This window comes from Nakaseomyces glabratus, chromosome I (genome assembly GCF_010111755.1).
Source record: "Nakaseomyces glabratus chromosome I, complete sequence".
Taxonomy (NCBI): Eukaryota; Fungi; Ascomycota; class Saccharomycetes; order Saccharomycetales; family Saccharomycetaceae; genus Nakaseomyces; species Nakaseomyces glabratus.
The window spans coordinates 1,064,134-1,081,231 of record NC_088959.1 but is presented as its reverse complement, the minus strand read 5'-3'; the positions used below and the strand labels follow the sequence as shown (position 1 = coordinate 1,081,231).

Genomic DNA, 17,098 nt, shown 5'->3' with positions numbered 1-17,098 from the left:
GATTAGATTCGATAGAGCTATTTAATCGTCATAATTCAAAGGTTCGAGTTCTGGTATACTGTCACTGAGAAGAAAAAGAGGCTATACAGGAAGTGGTTTCGGACTTGCATTATTTCCGCGTGTACGGTAGTATTGCTCATTTCATTTTCATCTGATTAAGGCAATCTAGATTTAAATTTGGTAGTTATAATTTTGGCATTTTTGGTTTCAGAGGAAGTATGTGTATACTCTTTGCTACTAGAGAGCATCCTGACTATGAACTTATAATGATCTCTAATAGAGATGAATTTTTAGAGAGAAAGACGCACTCAACTTGTTGGCATAATGATGATTTTATTCTCTCACCATATGATCTAGCACGTATTGGTGCTGGACAATCCAATGATACTTTTGGGACGTGGACCGGTGTTAATAGAAAGGGAAGAGTTGCGACTGTATTAAACTTGAGAATATGTGATGAACTTGATATGAAGCGCATGATTGGAGAGAGGTCTCGTGGTGCTTTACCTTTTGTCTTTTTAAATGATAGGCAGGGCAATTTTGAAGACTGGGATACATACGCAAAGTTTTGTAAGTGTTACCCAGATATCAAGAGAACAGGGGATTTCAACTTATTTTACGGCGACTTTAAAGAAGGTCGTTACGCCTTAATTGACTCATTAGGAAATACACACCCTTTATTCAGCAAACCTGGAAAAGGTTACTTGGTAATATCTAATAATATTCACGATAAACTTCATTTGCAGTCTCAAGACATCAATTCAGGCCCTGAAGAATGGGGGAAAATAAAAAAAGGTAAGCAGATCATGGAAGAATTCGTGAAGACAAATACAAATCTTGGGAAGGAAGATGTTATTGAGAATTGTTTCAAATTGGCATCTACAAATCTCATTCTCGATAAGATAACTGAAGAATTTGACTTAGTTAAAAGTCTAGGGGTAACGAAAGAAACTATTTATGTTCAACCTTTATTAACACCGCCACATGAGGAAATCGGGTCTCCTTTAACTGCTGGTCAGTATTATGGAACACGGTCACAGATTGTGTTGCTTGTAGATAAGAGCAAAACGAAAGCTACATTTATTGAAAGAATAATTTATTCCTCAGATCAGGACATCTCATTATATTCAACTAGTAATCCAAAAGAAGAACTGCGTTACGAATATGATATTGAATAAGGTAACCTAAATTAGTAAAGGAGTTCGAAATCATGCATCTAGAGTATGATTCAATCGGTTAAATTACATTTTTTAATACTATAAGACAGAAAGTTTCTTTAATGCAGACATTCTATTAATATTTACCACCTATATATCTATGTATTCGACTATATATGGAGTTTGGGAATTTTCAGCAAGTTTGGATGCCGCAGTTGAGCTGCTCTTCTTTACACTTAGCATCTTAGCGTCCATTATATTCCACAGTTCAACATTTCTTTCAGCAATCTTAACTTCTTTTTCGATAATACTTGACAGTTGAATCAAGATGCTTTCCTCTAGTCCGAAAAGACCAATAGAATCCAGGATTAATGAGAGTAGCTTAAATATTTGAGGTGTAAACATCGTAAAATCGCTTACTGCAGCTTCACGGTTGTTCATTTTGATAATGAAATTCATGAAGTTCTCAACAGAAACCTGATCTAGCTTTTTTATTTCCTCTTTTATGGCATCTTTGGTGTAATCTTGTAATATCCTCATAGATATATCGACTACTAACTCAGAATTTTTAATTGTAAAAAGCTCTTGGAGTAGTTCTTGTAGTGGTAAATTCGGACAGGTAACAATAGCTTGTTTGAATAGTCTGGAGTTGGATTTCACTTTAGTTAATAGACCAATAGCCTTTTCTTTCGGGAACAAAGGATGAGTGAGAAGGAACATTAATGATCTTGGACAACTTTTATTATAATCTATCTTTGTGAATATGAGGTCAAGGACAGAAGCCAAAAATCTTTGATCGTTTAAGAATCTACTATTCTCGGTGAACATCTCTTCTTTTATATTCAAAAGGTTGAAAAATGTTTCATCAAACTTTTCTGCTGAATTAGCATTTTTTAATTTACCCAGTATTTCAGGGAAATTGATACTTGGTAGCTCATACTTTGGTTCTGGGAATAAGTTCTTTAATTGACCTTGAATTTGGTTATTTCTTCTCAGAAAACTTTTACCTAGAGAGTCTTTCAAGCTGTTAGAGCCAACATCAATGTTAATGATTTCCAATGCGGATGTAGGGTTTTGACCATTTTTAGTGGAAATTCCAAGAGCAAGCGTTAGTTTACTCTCCGATCCATCCCTATTCATAGCAGTCTTTAAGATCTGGAATGTTTTCATATGGCTAACTTCTCTCTCTGATAATATTGACTTGTGCAGGAGATCCAACAGGTATATCTTATTCTTAACTGTCAATAGCACTCTGTTAGTTGCAATAGGTTTCAAAGATATCAAACAGTTTTTATCCTCTATTTCAGAAAGAAATGGAATTTTGACCTTGGAATTTAGTTGCAAAGATGGAATGGAATATACTTCTATTTCGTCTTTGAAGAGTCTGTAGATTCGACCAAATTGGTAGCATAATAAAGAGTCTTGCAGGTTGAAGTTTTCTATAATGGAAGATGTGAGTTCCTTAACTTTCTTTTCCTCCGTGGAGACTTCGTATAGTTGTAAAGCTACCTTTTGGTCCTTCAGATCGGAAATTAATAGCATGTACTCTAAACCGTTTTCTTCAAAAGTCTTCACAATTTTGATATCCCTGTATGGAGTATTTATTGAGTTTAGCAATTTTAACTGTAAATCATAGAACTGGACCAAACCAGTTTCAAACAGGATTACGATGACTTTATGCTTAGTATCAACTTCTATGTTGATGATCTGCTCCTTGAATTTGGCGTTGAACTGTGGGTTATTTTCTGTGATGGATGTGTTGTTATTGTCTACTTCACGGATTAGACAGTTTAAAGTATGTGTCTTATTATTTGCCGATAGCGCATAGCACCATATTTCGTAATGCTTGGTCTCTTCAACAGTGTTAGTGGAGGTGGGCGCAGTATCGGTGGTCTCGTCTGCAGTAGCCTGAGGGTCAGAAGAGACTGTAGAAGTCTCAGAGTAAGTACCCATATTGCAAGCAGATACCAAGTGAGTGGATGGGATCGGGACATTGAATATCAATCTTGGGGTTGGTGTGATCACGTATTTCGAGATGGATGACCCGGATATACCCAATAGCACGCTGTTCGAGTCCGGTGTGAACGAGTCCGCAACTTTAATGTACGTTTTCTTCTGTGAGAAGTTATGCAACGAGGCAATCTTTGGCAAAACCGCCAATCTGAAAGGCTGGGAGAGTGAAGGCATTCGATCGGTAACTGCTATTTTACCAGTGGGCAAGCGATTGGAGGGATAAGTTAGAGATAATTAGTGCTTTGGATATATGCGTAAAGACAATATAGCACTAAGTAACATAAACAATGTGCAAAAACAACTGGGAAAACAATACAGGAAAGAATACAATAGCTGAAAACCTTCAACCAAAAACAAGAACAGATAACTATTCCTCCAAGTTAGTATGTGAGATGAGCTATAGCTCATCGCAAAAAAAAATTTCAACTGACGAAAAGCTGGAAAAACTGAAACTTTGAATGGAAAAACTGAAATTTCAAAAAAATTTTCCAAAATGCAGTTCGTAGTACGACATTTGGTCGGACAGTTTACATTCTCGAAGTCGGTGATTTAATGCGAAACTAAGTGAACATCATCAATGCTTGCATCAAAGTCGAGAATCTGGAGTAAAAGTAGGTTTGATGTGTGAAGGCGACTGGAGAGTAGCCGGTTTTGCGATTGTTGGATGATAGTTTACTCGTTTGAAAAGTCAATAGCTAGTGAAACAGGAGAGGTTAACGGTTAGTGAGAAGGGTATTTGGCTTATCTGCGATTACCATTTTCCTTAAAAGATAGAATAATCTAAAAAGCATAGGCAAAAACTTACTATATTTTACATGGAGAGATATATATGATGAACTTGGAGGACTATAACGAGAAGTTAAAACTCCTGAAGAAATCTGTACAAGACATCAAAATACGCAATAGGAATCTATTAAAGCAAGAAGCGGAAGAGAAAGAGAAAGGCCTAAAACCGAGAGTATATAGCATGCATGATGATGAAGATGACAGCGACGAGAAGCGATCCTCTGATGAGCAAAGTGATATGCGCACGAATTTATTCCAGTATACAGTCCAGGACTTCATTGACTGGGAGAAGAGGCAACAGAGGAAGAAGAAAAGCAAACTTGAATCGAAGAGTGGAATGCGATTGCAACATTTGGCAAAGAACACTTATGACAAAGAATTGCAAAATTTACCAAGACCTGAGTTCAAGATGAAAGCAAAGGAAACACAGTTTCGAATTAACAAGGACAGTGGGAAAGTAAATATCAAGGATAACAAGGAACTAGTTCAACGACTGTCCCAAAACCTGAAAGAAACAGCAAAACAAAGGTATGATTCGAATAGGAAAATTGCCAATGATAAAGAACACACCAGCTTATCTGGTTCCATCAACGCTAAAAATTTGCAATTTAATAAATCATTAGATGATGACCATGAAGCTGAAAAATAAAGCCATGCCTGTACTATTAAATGAGAAATATAATCCGGAATTTCTCAGTGAAAGAGCAATACTATTTAGTAAATTTGAATTGAATGAGGAAACAGAATGCTACATTTATCCAATATTACGTGTGATATTGTGGACTGGGCACAGCAGATTCTGATTCCAGAAATAAGAGCCACAATATTTTGCTTTCAGTTACCAGTATATCTTAACAGCAAGCTAAAATTGGAGACTTCGATTAATGGTTTCTTAGACATTTATATTGATTATTCTTTGCTACTACATACAATAATGAATGATCATTATCTCACCATACCCCTTATGTGGTATTATGGTATCCCTAGTACATCGAAATTATTATCCTGAGGTAAATTTATACCTAAGGAGTACATTCATCTTTCCACTAGTTTTGCTGTAATCTTCCCAAAAGACAACTTCAAGTAAAATATACAGGTTTGCTCCCTTATAATTAATAGATTCGCTAGAATTAAACGAGCATAAAAATAGATATTTTTTTACATAACTTACGCATATTTACTATCTTTAATTACTGATCTTTTTGTTGAATTAATTTTAGTACTCCCCTTAAATTTTAATGTTTTGATGGTGAACTTGCTTACCTCCGCACTTACTCCATAGCCATAACATCCGTGAAAAGTTTTGTTATCGAGAGTAGAATAAATTGAGTAAGAGATTAAAATATTAGATTACATATTTAATTATAAATTACTTTAGTATTAACCATTTGTGGTAAACAAATAATAAGAATAAAAATATAGAATAGTGAGTTGGCCAGCTCACTAGTATTTTGTTCTAGTACTGGCGATGTGGATAGTAGAAAAACACAAAATAGTAATTTAAAATTTAGTTAACAAAAAAGTTGAAAAAAAAGGAAAAGTCAAAGGGATAAAATAATGGCATAGAATATAAGAAATAAAATTGGACTACTGATCGAATTCTGAGTCTAAACATACATGATTTCTTCTTCTGTCTTGAATTCATACAAGGAGTTATCTTGCATATCGTTTGCTGCATTGGTAGCAATAGACTTAGTTTGAGCAGCATGTTGAGCCTCTGCTTGTTTACGTTGCTTATCAAGAACTTCCTTTTTGATATTCTCATTACGGTTGTGTTCCTCCACTAATTTTTCCGTTTCCAAAGATTCTTTCTGTTTCTTGACATTGTTCAACTCATTTTCATACTGTTCTTTCATTTTACGCACTTGTTCTTCATGCTCTCTCTTTTGCTGTTCGGCCTTTTCTTCCAATTCTAATCTTTGCTTTTCTAGCAAGTTCTTCTCTTGGCGTTCACGCTCTTCTGCCTCTAGTTTCAATTTCTCTTCATGAGCGCGACGCTCTTCTTCTAACTCCTTAGTTATCTTGCTTAACTCTGTTTGCTCATTGGCATTTTCTTGCTTGATAATTGCGAGTTCATTCAACAATTCTGAAATTTGGTTATCGATTGTGTGGATTTTTGGCAAGTATTCCTTGTTTTCATAACTCTCCACAACCTTTTGGCCCTCTTCATGTTCTTTCTTGGCTGCATCTATTTGAGCCTGGTATTCTTTCTTTTGGGTCTCTAGCTTTTCGATTTCCTTTTGTGTTTCATCTTGCTTCATGGTTATTTGAGTCACCTTCATGATCTTGGCATCCAATTGTTGGCCGAGGGTAGTCATGTTTGTAGTCCACTTGTCAAACTCTTCTCTGACTTCCTTCTTTCTGTCATTCAATTGAGTGATCTCATCTTGAACAACAGCGTGCTTGTCAAGAATTTCTTTCTTTTGTTGAATCTTCTGGTTCTTGATGTTCTCGGTTTCTTTGAAGATTTTATTTTTCTGCTCATTGTGCAAAGTATTCCTCTCGAATATCTTCTTTACCAAGTTATTTTCACTAACTTCAATCTTGTCAGCAGTTTCCTTCTTTAGGTTCTCCATAGACTCATTGATCATGTCTATTTCCTTCTGAAGTTCTTCCAACTCATTGTTGTACTCTTCCATCTTGTCATCGTACTTGGCCTTTTCGGATTTCTTGAAACCCTTTAACCAACGTCTATGGTTGGTCTCATCATAGACCACCTTATCGTAGATAGGCTTAGACATATAACCGTATTCCTCGGTCTTTGCGATCAATTCAGGGTTTTCAGGAGTAGCAATTGGGAAATCGAGTTGGCTCTGATCTGGAATCACAGGGACGTCAGTGATAACTGGGTGGCCTGCATTGTCATTTCTCTTGAAGAAAGAGCTGAACTTTTTACCGGATTCTGGTTGTTCAGTGTAAGGAATTCTTGGGACCTTATCGTATGGTTGAGGGGTTTCAACAGTCATGTAACTTTCCAAGTCCTCGCTAGCAAGAGCAGAAGAGGTGTCCTTAACTGATGGAGCCATTTTTTCCTGAGATTCTGGTTCAGCTTCTGAGTCCATAACAGCGTCAGCAGCCTTGGCTTCGGCATCGGCTTCCGCACCGGCTTCCGCATCGACTTCTTTTGCATCGACGTCGCCGTCAGTTTCAGCGACTTCTTCCGCTTGTTCGGCGGCGACATCGACATCTGGGGTTGGCTTTCTCTCTTGCAATTTTGGTGCGTCGATGTCCTTGTGTTGCATGATCTTTGTTTCTGCGGCGTCTGGGTGAGGCAAGGAGTCCTCTCTTGGGGACATTTCCTTTTCTGGGGCGTCCTGGGAGGCCATGTCCTCCTTGTCGGTGATGGTGTCGTTGTCCTTAGTGTGGGCTTGCTGGTTTTCGGCATCGACGTTGTCCTCGACCTCTGTGTCGTCCTGTTCGTCCTGCTCGTCCTGCTGTTCTTCGTCGGAGTCAGGCTGTCTTATGGTGAGGTCTATGATCTTCTGGCTGTCCTTCAAGTACTGCAGCTTTCCCTCCTTGAGCTCCAGCTCCTTCAGGATGGTCTGCTGTCTGAACTCGTTCTCGGTCAGGTAGACGGGGAACTTTATGTCCTTGGCGCGCTTGGTGGACTTGTCGAGGGTCTTGAAGCCGAGCTCCTTGGGGTCCTGGTTGGCGAGCGCAGAGGTAGCGCTGACGGTGGGGAACTTCATCTGCTTTGCGTTCTTGTTGTAGGCTGGCTTGTTTGTGAAGGGGTTCACAGCGATCTTCTGCTCGTTGTCTGAGTCGCTGGAGGAGTCGCTGCGGGAGGAGTCGCTCCTGCCACCGCTGGCGGCATTGTGAGCATCTCTGGAGTCTGAGTCCGAGTCGCTGGAGTCGTTTGAGAACCTTCTGTGTCTGGAAGCGGAAGCGGAAGCTGATACAGAGGCAGCGGCAGAGGCAGAAGTGAGGCCTCTTCTGAAGGGGGACACGAAGCCTGTATCTTCTACTGATCTGGTGAGGATGGACTTCTTCTTCTCCTGGGAGCCTTCCTGCAGCAACCTGCCGATAGGGTCGTCACTTTTGAAAGACATTGTTTTGGTTCTTTCAACTTTTGGGCATTGGCAAGTGATTTGAAGAGTGTAATACTTTTATATGAATCTGGGAGTCGAAGGGGGGGGGATACTGGGCGACGATCAGCAGGCAGAGTAGCACCTACTGGTGGTACAAGGGTGGTACAAGGGTGGTACAAGGGTAGTATAACGGTGGTACAAGTGTGGTACAAGGCACTCTGTGTACTCTGTGTAGCACTGGCACCAACTGGCACTGCGGATGGCTGTAGCCTCACCCGCACCGCTTACCCTGCCCGGGATACTCGGTCCGGGGAGACGTAGAAGACAAGAGAGAAGAGACAAAGACAGAAGAGACAAGAGAGAAGAGAGAACAGAGAAGAGGGGGACAAACGCGAGTGTATGCCCGAAAGGGGAAGTAAGGGGTGCTGCGGGATAGGGGGTCGGGGGGTACAGCAGTAGCAGCAGCAGTAGCAGTAGCAGTACACACACAATACAATTCAAATACAATTCAAATTCAAATACGGATGGACATCGCTGTGTAATATACTGTGCTACACTGCAATACAGACTGTGCTACAACACTACAACGCTACACTGCACTCTGCAATAGGAGATGCCTCGGCACTCGGAGTGGGTAACCCGTACACCACTATATAACGTAATTTTCTTTGCAACTGTCCGTGTGGATCCTATTGTGCAATAGAAATAGGGAAAACAATAACAACTACCCCCTGGAGAAGAAAAAAAATTTTTTATATATAACGGGGATGAGGATTGCTATTGCAAAAAGGATATGTGGAAAAGCAGGATAACAACCAAACCACAAATTAAAAATAAAAAAAGTTACAATGCTTTCTGTTGCTGACAACCTTTTGCGTATAGTTAATGCTGTTTTCCTGATTATCTGTATTGGTCTGGCCTCGTCGCTGATCAACACCAGGAAGAGACACTCCTCCCGTGTCAACTTCTGTCTGTTTGCCGCTGCGTACGGTATCGCTACCGACTCCCTCTACGGTATCTTCGCTAACTTCTTCGAGCCATTGGCTTGGCCTCTGGTCCTGTTCGTCCTGGACTTCTTGAACTTCGTGTTCACCTTCACCGCTGGTACAGTCCTTGCAGTCGGTATCAGAGCCCACTCCTGTAACAACAAGAGGTACCTGGAAAGAGAGACCAAGATCGTCCAGGGCTCCGGCACCAGATGCAGACAGGCCCAGGCCCTAGTCGCCTTCTTCTACTTCTCCATGGCCATCTTCTTGGCTAAGATGATCATGTCCATCGTATCTGTCGTCTCCAACGGTGCCTTCGGTGCTAAGCTAAGAAGAAAGCACCACACCGAGGTCGGCGTCCCATCCATCTCCCAGGTCTAAAACACCTCGATGCCCCGGACTGTACTGAAAAACACATGAACAAGAGGCGGGATACACTGGTGCATATACACATATAATCAAATCCACTACTCCCCCTCATTGTTTCTTTTGTTTTTGTTTTTCTACTTCTATCGCCTGTTTTTTTTTTTTGCTGTTGAAAAGGGGAGTGTCCCCTCAAGGAGCCCAAAGTTGTATTGAACTATTCACAAATACCCTTATCACATTCAAGGATGTGGTCTTTTTATTTCAATTTATCAAACTTCTAATTTCCTTGCCTCTCTGGTACATTCCTCAGCTCCAGCAAAATTTTTCTCTCAAGGTAGTGCTATGACCTCATCCCATCGCTAAGCTAATCTGAACTCGCGGGGGGAACAGAGGGACATAGGCATATCTTTTTAAAGTTCAATTTTTTTTTATCCCTTTTTAAACAATCTATATGTTATATTCTCTTATCTAAAGGTATTAATTTTTAATCAAATTTAAATTTCTATTATTTTTTGTTTTTGCTTTTATTGTTTTTCCTGGGGGCAGTACAAGGTTTTGCTTTGGAATCTAGCTCAATTAGTTTTTAGGTCTGAATATTGATTTTAACTCTCAAGTAATACATATTTTATATTTTAGTTGTGGTATTTACATAGTGTAGATAAAAAAAGTAACATCCCCTTCACGACCTGCCGAGGTTCAACAGCAACGTGTTGGGACTCCCCTTGTCGTCCTTGTCACCGCCTGCATGGTTGCTAGGCAAGTAGGTAATGTTGTTAGAGTTGGCCAACGTCTGCGCAATCTCCTTGGACGCTTCCAACCGTCTGATCAGCAACAGACCGTCACCAACTTTGCTCAAGGCCTTGGAGATGTACTCGGCACTCTCAGCTTCACCCTCAGCACGGATAACACTCGCCTGCCTCTCTTGCTCGGCCTTCTCCACCAGGAACCTGGCACGCTCAGCGTCCTGCTGCGCAATCTGCTTCTGCTCAACGGCCTTCGTGAACTCGGGACCAAACGTCATGTGCGTTATGGAGACGTCCTCCAGACGGATGCCGAACTCGTTGGCTCTGTTGGACAGCTCCTGCCTGATCTTCTGCGACACAATCTCTCTCTGGGTGATCAGCTCAGCTGCATCAAACTGGGCCACGATCGACTTCAGAACCTCGTTACCGATGGAGGGCAGAACCCTCTCGTCGTAGTCCAGACCTAGGTTCTGGTATATAAGCGGCAATTGCATCACATCCGGCCTGTGCAACACCCTCAGGGTCAGGGACACCATCTGCAAGTCCTTGGTACCAGTGTTGGTGGCAATGCTCTTGGGCTTCGTCCTCACATCATATATGATCGCCTTCTGCAGCCACGGAACCAGGAAGTGAGTGCCTTCGCCAACGACGTCAGACTTTACACCTTGTAGCCTGTCAAAGATAACACCACGAGAACCACCTTGCACATCATACATAGAGTACTGCAACCCAGACACTGCAATACCCACAGGGATGGCCACCTTAGTGATCAATCTCACAAAATTATTAGCTTGTTGCGACATATCTTTTTCTCTCCAGTACAGATATTAGATACAGAGCTTGTCCCACTATTCTCAGTGTCTTTGCTCAATGTAGACTAAATTGTATAAGCAACCTTTCCCTCCACAAGTGGATATATACAGACAATACTTCTCTATGGCTACGTTTTGCCTCCGTTATTGCAATTCTTCGCTGCCTGTTAAAAAAGGGAAGCTCCACAGGCAGAAACCCGTCAAATGAGAGATGAGCTTCTAAAGATGCAATAGCTTGAGCAGTATGACTAGTATATAGTCATTAAAAGTGTGTTGAACTCCATTGGTTAGAGAGACTGTTGCTCCAAGACTACACAATCATTTTAAAGAACACTTGATGGCAAGAATTAGTAAAGAACTGCTGAAGATAAGGAAGGCACTGGAGCACGGGGACTCTGAATTTCTAGTGGACCTTGCACCAGTAGATGACTCTGATCTGTCTCGGTGGTTCGCTGTGATCAAAGGCCCAGCAGAGACACCTTATTACCCGTATGAGTTCAAATTGGCAATAGAAGTACCCGCCAGTTACCCTATGGTACCACCTACTATCAAATTTGTATCTGATGCGAAGGCAGGTATCCGAGTCCCTCCGCATTGCAATGTGGATAGGAGAACGGGCGAGATCTGTTTGGATATACTGAAACCAGAAGGGTGGTCGCCGATCTGGGATATCCTGCATGTAGTCCAAGCAATACATATACTACTCCAAGAACCGGTGCCAGACTCACCACTGGACGTCGACATGGCAAACATCCTCAAAAACAACGACATGAGCGCATACAATGGCATTATCAGGTACTTCCTCACTGAAATCGACTCACCATGATTCACAAGGATGGTCTGCCAAACACTTAGCCTGCAACTACACTCATTATTCGAGTATTATTATGCGATATAGCTGTCTCACAGTGTCGTTACAGGTACGTCCGGGTAAAAAGTCGGTGTTTTCTTCACTTCCGGCTTTTATTCGTCCGCAGCAAGTCTAGTCGAGAAACTGTATTTATTCCTAGAGAGGGCCATCGCATGGTTTGAATGGTTAAATGGTATAGTGAAGGACTGTTCTATCTGTCTTAACAGTTGGTACATATATTTACACTGATTTCTGTTGTGATCTGATAGTACAGTGAACATTTACATCTAATACACCTGTATTCCGTTTGATAGTGGCAAAACCTATTATCGTTAGGGCAATTCAGATTACTGAGTATTAACACTAGCGTCTTCCGATCAGCTGGACTTTAACAAACAAGTGGTAATACGGAACCAGTAATTGTGGAATACTCACAAAAAAGCCGGAGTTTGCTATTTTCATTAAATTTTCCGATATATATTTCATCTTTAAGAAAGCACATTAAAGGGTAATGGGGAAAAAGAAGAAATCTAAGAACTCTCAAGTACCTAAAACGGAGGATAACGATGCTGAAATAGTTGAAGCGGAAAAGAACCCACCCACTAATGATTTAGGCCTGCTTTTGAGAGAATTGGTGAATAGAAGCCAGGGCGAAAGGCTGCCGAAGGTTCCCGATGTGCTTCGAAGATTATTTTATACCTACTTTTCAGAAATGGATCCATCTTACATACTTGAAAAACAAAGTTATCGAGCTCACAAGTTTGATGTCATTCCTTTTGAATACTTGGAAAAAATATATCGTGATGAAGACTTGAGCACAACGAGCTATTCAAGGCCCCGCTTTGAAGATAATTTTTTCTATGAGCTCCTCACCATAGCTCTCTTCACAACAAAACCTGGCAATAAGATACTGCATTTTTTTAAAAATACAGGACTGGACTCTGCAATTGAACACAATGATAGTGATGACACTCTTTTTCATTCCCCCGCCTATGAACATCTGAAAATGTTGTGGAAATGGGAAGATGAATACTTACACAATTTATTGCAGTTTATACTTAAGAACAGAAATGTGGATATTGATTTAGGGAACTATTGCAAGACAAGTTACAAGCGGCCGTTAACCTTCTTACTAACTTGTCCCAATAACAACATTAAGCATAGGTTCTTGCTGTCAGAAGAGTTCAATATATTAGAAGAGTATCTTTATGCTGCACAGAGTAACATAAAATCAAAAATAGCAATAGCTATCCAATCCACCATCGGTAAACACATGAACTTTTTCACTATGACATTACATCTGTACGATAGAGTAACTGAGTATAATCAATCGTATTTAAGGTACGAAATTACAGACGATGAAAATGCATTATGCCAGTTTGATGAGTCGTTGCTAGATGTTTTGCTCGAATTTGAACGCTATGTTACTACTGATGATATCGAAGCAATATTACTCCAGTCTGGCAGAATAAACAAAGTCAAGGATATCAGTTCTGCCATAGAGAGAGGAGATTATAAATGGGAGCAAGGTACTTTGAGGAGCTTAACCCCAAACAACCATAAGGCTGATAATGAGGAAGAAGTTATACTTTCATTTGATATCAATGAAAATGGGCTTCAAGAAGTTCCAAATATAATGAAGGACAGTATGTTACGGCACAGCATTCTCTTTGAATTTCTGGGACTTAGCCAAAGAAATACTTTAGCACCATACTTGGAGATGCAATTCAAAACTTTAGCGGGATTGGTAGATCCTTTGACACAACCTACCCCAAACGACACTCATATCATATCAATTGATCTCCTTCATGGTTTGTATACAGGCCTAGTTCATCCTGCATTGATTAAATCTGGTAAAGCACGGAATTATGATTGGAAATATTTATGTGGCTTCAACTTAATTAAGATCGTATGGAAAAGTTTAAAAAAGTTACATTGCAGCAGCTATGATACACTTAATAATATCGGAAATTTCGAAGAAGGTAATGATTGGAGGCAGACTCTTGAATATTGGATACCAAAAAATTTGAATACCCAAGATCTAGAATTGCTTTATATGATTGATATTTTGTCGGTTTACGCAATTTATAAATTATACGAAGACCAGCCAATACAAAATAACCCCTTTCTGTTCGAATTATTTTCTGTTTGGAAATATATTACAAAAATTATCTTTTTGGGGCTGCAAGTGGATAGAATTGAAGAACAAAATGACTCCGAAGAAACGCCTTTAATGATAAGGGCAACTGTTAGGGGTGCATCAGCTTTTCGGGCTGCATTAACAACAATATTAAACAGACAAATAGAAAATAATGAACATGATTTCAAACATGAGCCAATTAACACCTTCATGTCACCTCATGGAAGAAAATTATGTAGTGGCTCCCTTTATGCGGATATGCGTGTATCCACCAAAATATTCGTAGAGAACGGAGTAGAGCTCGATGACATAACAAATTTACTGACAGATTTACAGCCTGGTGATCGTTTTGATGAAGATGTCGAGTATATGTTTGACTATGAATACGAGGATTACAATTTGGTATCTGATTCTGAGGATATGGACGAGAAAGCCGATAATGAAAGTGATGGAGTAAGGCCAGCTCCAATCTTTAGAAGGTGTAATTGTGTCTTCGAAGATGATAAAATAATGGATGAAAGCACAATAGACCACCAATCCCTAATAACAGATATGGAATTAGAAAATAATGCAATATCAACTAAAGATGAAAATGATAAAATTAAAATTATATCACAGCCAGAGCCGTTTACGGTCAGGATGCGTAGCTTTTTTGACTTTAACTATGGTGGTAAAGACTGGAGAGATATACCGCGAGGGGAAAACTTATACTACAACGGTGAGTTTGTTTTCGTTCAGGAATGTTCATCTTCTGAGTTTGCTTCGTATTTTTCTAAAGCTGTTAATTCCGTGTTGGATATATCAGAGTCTAATCGTCTTATTCAGTTAGTAGCCTCTTGCATTAGGGAAGAACAGGATCGCATGGTTATCTATCATGGAATGTCACAACTACCATTAGCCAATGGGGATGTCAATAAATCAAAATTAACAGTAGATGAAATTTATGATCAAATTAGTTCATCAAACAATTTTGCTAAAATGCTATATCAGGATACTGAATTGGCATGTGGTTTGATGGATGAGCTTCTAATGATAGTGGGATACAGAAGAGTCTTGATATGGTTTTTAACGCACATAAACATCACATTTCCCCTGATACATTACATTTTTGAATTGGTAATGGGCTATAGAGTGGGATTCTCAGATGGAGATGCTAATGGCGACAACAATAAGAAATCTAGTACAGGGAAATGCGGATTTTCAAGACTAGGTACGGTAGCTTTATCCTCTATTGAAAAGCAAATGTTATTGCAAGAATTCTTCCTAAATGCAACAGTGTCGTTATCGGCAAAATCATTTGAATCCAACGGCACTGAAATTGATAATTACGATGACAATGCTGATGAGGACAATGAATATATATCTTCATATGCTGTTGGCATTGTTACATTGATATGCAACATGGTTAAGACGCTTGTGAGAGCTGGCCAAATGGATGTCTCCAAAAGTGAATACACAGTTGAGCTCCAAACTCTATTAGTAAATTGGATATCTCTGATACCTGAAGCAAAAGAGCTGTTTTTTTTTCTAAAACAAGAGGCACATGAATTTGATATACAAGATAGCTTGGAACCTATAAACGAGAGTGAACTGCAAACTTCTGGCAACATAAATGAACCAGCAGCAACCGACTCGATACCGCTTGATGATACTATAAATACTTCCCTAACTAGCTCAACAAAAAATTCAAACGCGACTGACGCCCTGAGTACATTTTTGGAGACTGTCGAAGAGACTAGCGTTCAACCACCACAAATCGGTCGCAAAGTCATATACAAGGGTACCAAGATACTTCCATTACCCGAACAGGAAAGACCAATACCTTTCCATCTCCTCTTTGAAAGGGCAGAGCATCTAATATAAACAACAATTGACCCATTTCAACTATTTAATTTTAGCATTTTACATACTATATAAACTTCCACACAACAAACATTGCATTTTCCTTTACTCATGTAACTTGGTATACTGGCACATACTAAGATCACCGAAAACGACTTGCTAATTGGTGGCAACATTTTGCGGAAATGGCAAAGGCCCATCGGAAGGCAGGGGTTTCTGCAGAAACAACGAAAATAGGACGTTATAGTTGAAATGAAGACAGGAAACGGTAGTTCACGATTAGCAACATCTTAGTTGGACAAGTTTGAAATCAAGTGGAACTTGTTCAGAGGCTATAGTATTGGGCATTGACTATTTTTTCTGTGGTCATAAGGTTTAGTGGAAACAGGGCAATTGATAAACCAAGAGGACTGGTAATAGTAACACAATGGGTTCAAGAAGATACGATTCGAGAACTACGATTTTTTCTCCAGAAGGTAGATTGTACCAAGTTGAGTATGCTTTGGAGTCTATTTCGCATGCAGGTACAGCAATTGGTATTATGACTTCGGAAGGTATAGTTTTAGCTGCTGAGCGGAAAGTTACGAGTACTTTGCTGGAACAGGATACTTCCACGGAAAAACTATATAAGCTTAATGACAGAACCACTGTTGCTGTAGCTGGTTTGACGGCAGATGCTGAAATACTGATAAATACTGCCAGAATACATGCACAAAACTACTTAAAGACGTACAATGAGGAAATCCCAGTAGAGATGCTTGTGAGAAAGTTAAGTGATATTAAACAAGGTTACACTCAATACGGTGGTTTGCGTCCATATGGTGTCTCTTTCATTTACGCTGGCTATGATGATAGATATGGTTACCAATTGTACACATCAAATCCATCTGGTAACTACACTGGCTGGAAGGCTATCAGTGTAGGTGCCAACACATCAGCTGCACAAACATTGCTACAGATGGACTACAAGGATGAAATGACTTTGGATGACGCTGTAGAACTAGCATTGAAGACCCTATCAAAAACAACAGACAGCAGCTCACTTACATATGACAGATTAGAGTTTGCAACTTTAAAGAAGAAGGGTGAAACAGAGGAATTTGAGCAGAAGATATTTAAACCAGCTGAAATAAAACAATTACTAATAAAAACTGGTATTTCCAAAAAGAGTGATGAAGACGAAGATGTAGAAATGTCATAGTATAAATAATATCTGAACAATTTTTTAAAGCAATAATCTATAGCTTTATAGATCTGAATGAAATACTAACTATAAATATCATTGGAAATTTTATAGACTGATGGATGAGCCGGTGGCTAAGAAAATTTAAAAATTCAATCGCTTAAACTGGCCATAGTATTTGTAAGACCCCGC

The 17,098-nt window shown here is 39.7% G+C and overlaps 9 protein-coding genes across 9 annotated transcripts; 6 read left to right on the top strand and 3 right to left on the bottom strand.

Annotated features, from left to right (window-relative positions):
* Positions 1-218: 218 nt before the first annotated feature.
* Positions 219-1,178, top strand: GVI51_I10373 (uncharacterized protein; the record flags this gene model as incomplete). The annotated part of the gene is made up of 1 exon (XM_447700.1): positions 219-1,178. The coding sequence occupies one exon, from the start codon at positions 219-221 to the stop codon at positions 1,176-1,178; it is 960 nt and encodes a 319-aa protein (XP_447700.1).
* A 129-nt stretch (positions 1,179-1,307) lies between these two features.
* UTP8 (Utp8p) lies at positions 1,308-3,344 on the bottom strand (the record flags this gene model as incomplete). The annotated part of the gene is made up of 1 exon (XM_447699.1): positions 1,308-3,344. The coding sequence occupies one exon, from the start codon at positions 3,342-3,344 to the stop codon at positions 1,308-1,310; it is 2,037 nt and encodes a 678-aa protein (XP_447699.1).
* Positions 3,345-4,002: 658 nt separating this feature from the next.
* SYF2 (Syf2p) lies at positions 4,003-4,605 on the top strand (the record flags this gene model as incomplete). Its single annotated transcript, XM_447698.1, has 1 exon — positions 4,003-4,605. One exon carries the CDS (start codon positions 4,003-4,005, stop codon positions 4,603-4,605), a length of 603 nt encoding a protein of 200 aa, XP_447698.1.
* A 958-nt stretch (positions 4,606-5,563) lies between these two features.
* Positions 5,564-8,005, bottom strand: GVI51_I10307 (uncharacterized protein; the record flags this gene model as incomplete). The annotated part of the gene is made up of 1 exon (XM_447697.1): positions 5,564-8,005. The coding sequence occupies one exon, from the start codon at positions 8,003-8,005 to the stop codon at positions 5,564-5,566; it is 2,442 nt and encodes an 813-aa protein (XP_447697.1).
* An 827-nt stretch (positions 8,006-8,832) lies between these two features.
* FHN1 (Fhn1p) lies at positions 8,833-9,351 on the top strand (the record flags this gene model as incomplete). Its single annotated transcript, XM_447696.1, has 1 exon — positions 8,833-9,351. One exon carries the CDS (start codon positions 8,833-8,835, stop codon positions 9,349-9,351), a length of 519 nt encoding a protein of 172 aa, XP_447696.1.
* A 664-nt stretch (positions 9,352-10,015) lies between these two features.
* On the bottom strand, positions 10,016-10,882 carry PHB1 (prohibitin subunit PHB1; the record flags this gene model as incomplete). The annotated part of the gene is made up of 1 exon (XM_447695.1): positions 10,016-10,882. The coding sequence occupies one exon, from the start codon at positions 10,880-10,882 to the stop codon at positions 10,016-10,018; it is 867 nt and encodes a 288-aa protein (XP_447695.1).
* A 346-nt stretch (positions 10,883-11,228) lies between these two features.
* On the top strand, positions 11,229-11,717 carry PEX4 (E2 ubiquitin-protein ligase peroxin 4; the record flags this gene model as incomplete). Its single annotated transcript, XM_447694.1, has 1 exon — positions 11,229-11,717. One exon carries the CDS (start codon positions 11,229-11,231, stop codon positions 11,715-11,717), a length of 489 nt encoding a protein of 162 aa, XP_447694.1.
* Positions 11,718-12,252: 535 nt separating this feature from the next.
* Positions 12,253-15,744, top strand: CAF130 (CCR4-NOT core subunit CAF130; the record flags this gene model as incomplete). Its single annotated transcript, XM_447693.1, has 1 exon — positions 12,253-15,744. One exon carries the CDS (start codon positions 12,253-12,255, stop codon positions 15,742-15,744), a length of 3,492 nt encoding a protein of 1,163 aa, XP_447693.1.
* A 406-nt stretch (positions 15,745-16,150) lies between these two features.
* PRE9 (proteasome core particle subunit alpha 3) lies at positions 16,151-16,924 on the top strand (the record flags this gene model as incomplete). Its single annotated transcript, XM_447692.1, has 1 exon — positions 16,151-16,924. One exon carries the CDS (start codon positions 16,151-16,153, stop codon positions 16,922-16,924), a length of 774 nt encoding a protein of 257 aa, XP_447692.1.
* Between the last annotated feature and the right edge of the window lie 174 nt (positions 16,925-17,098).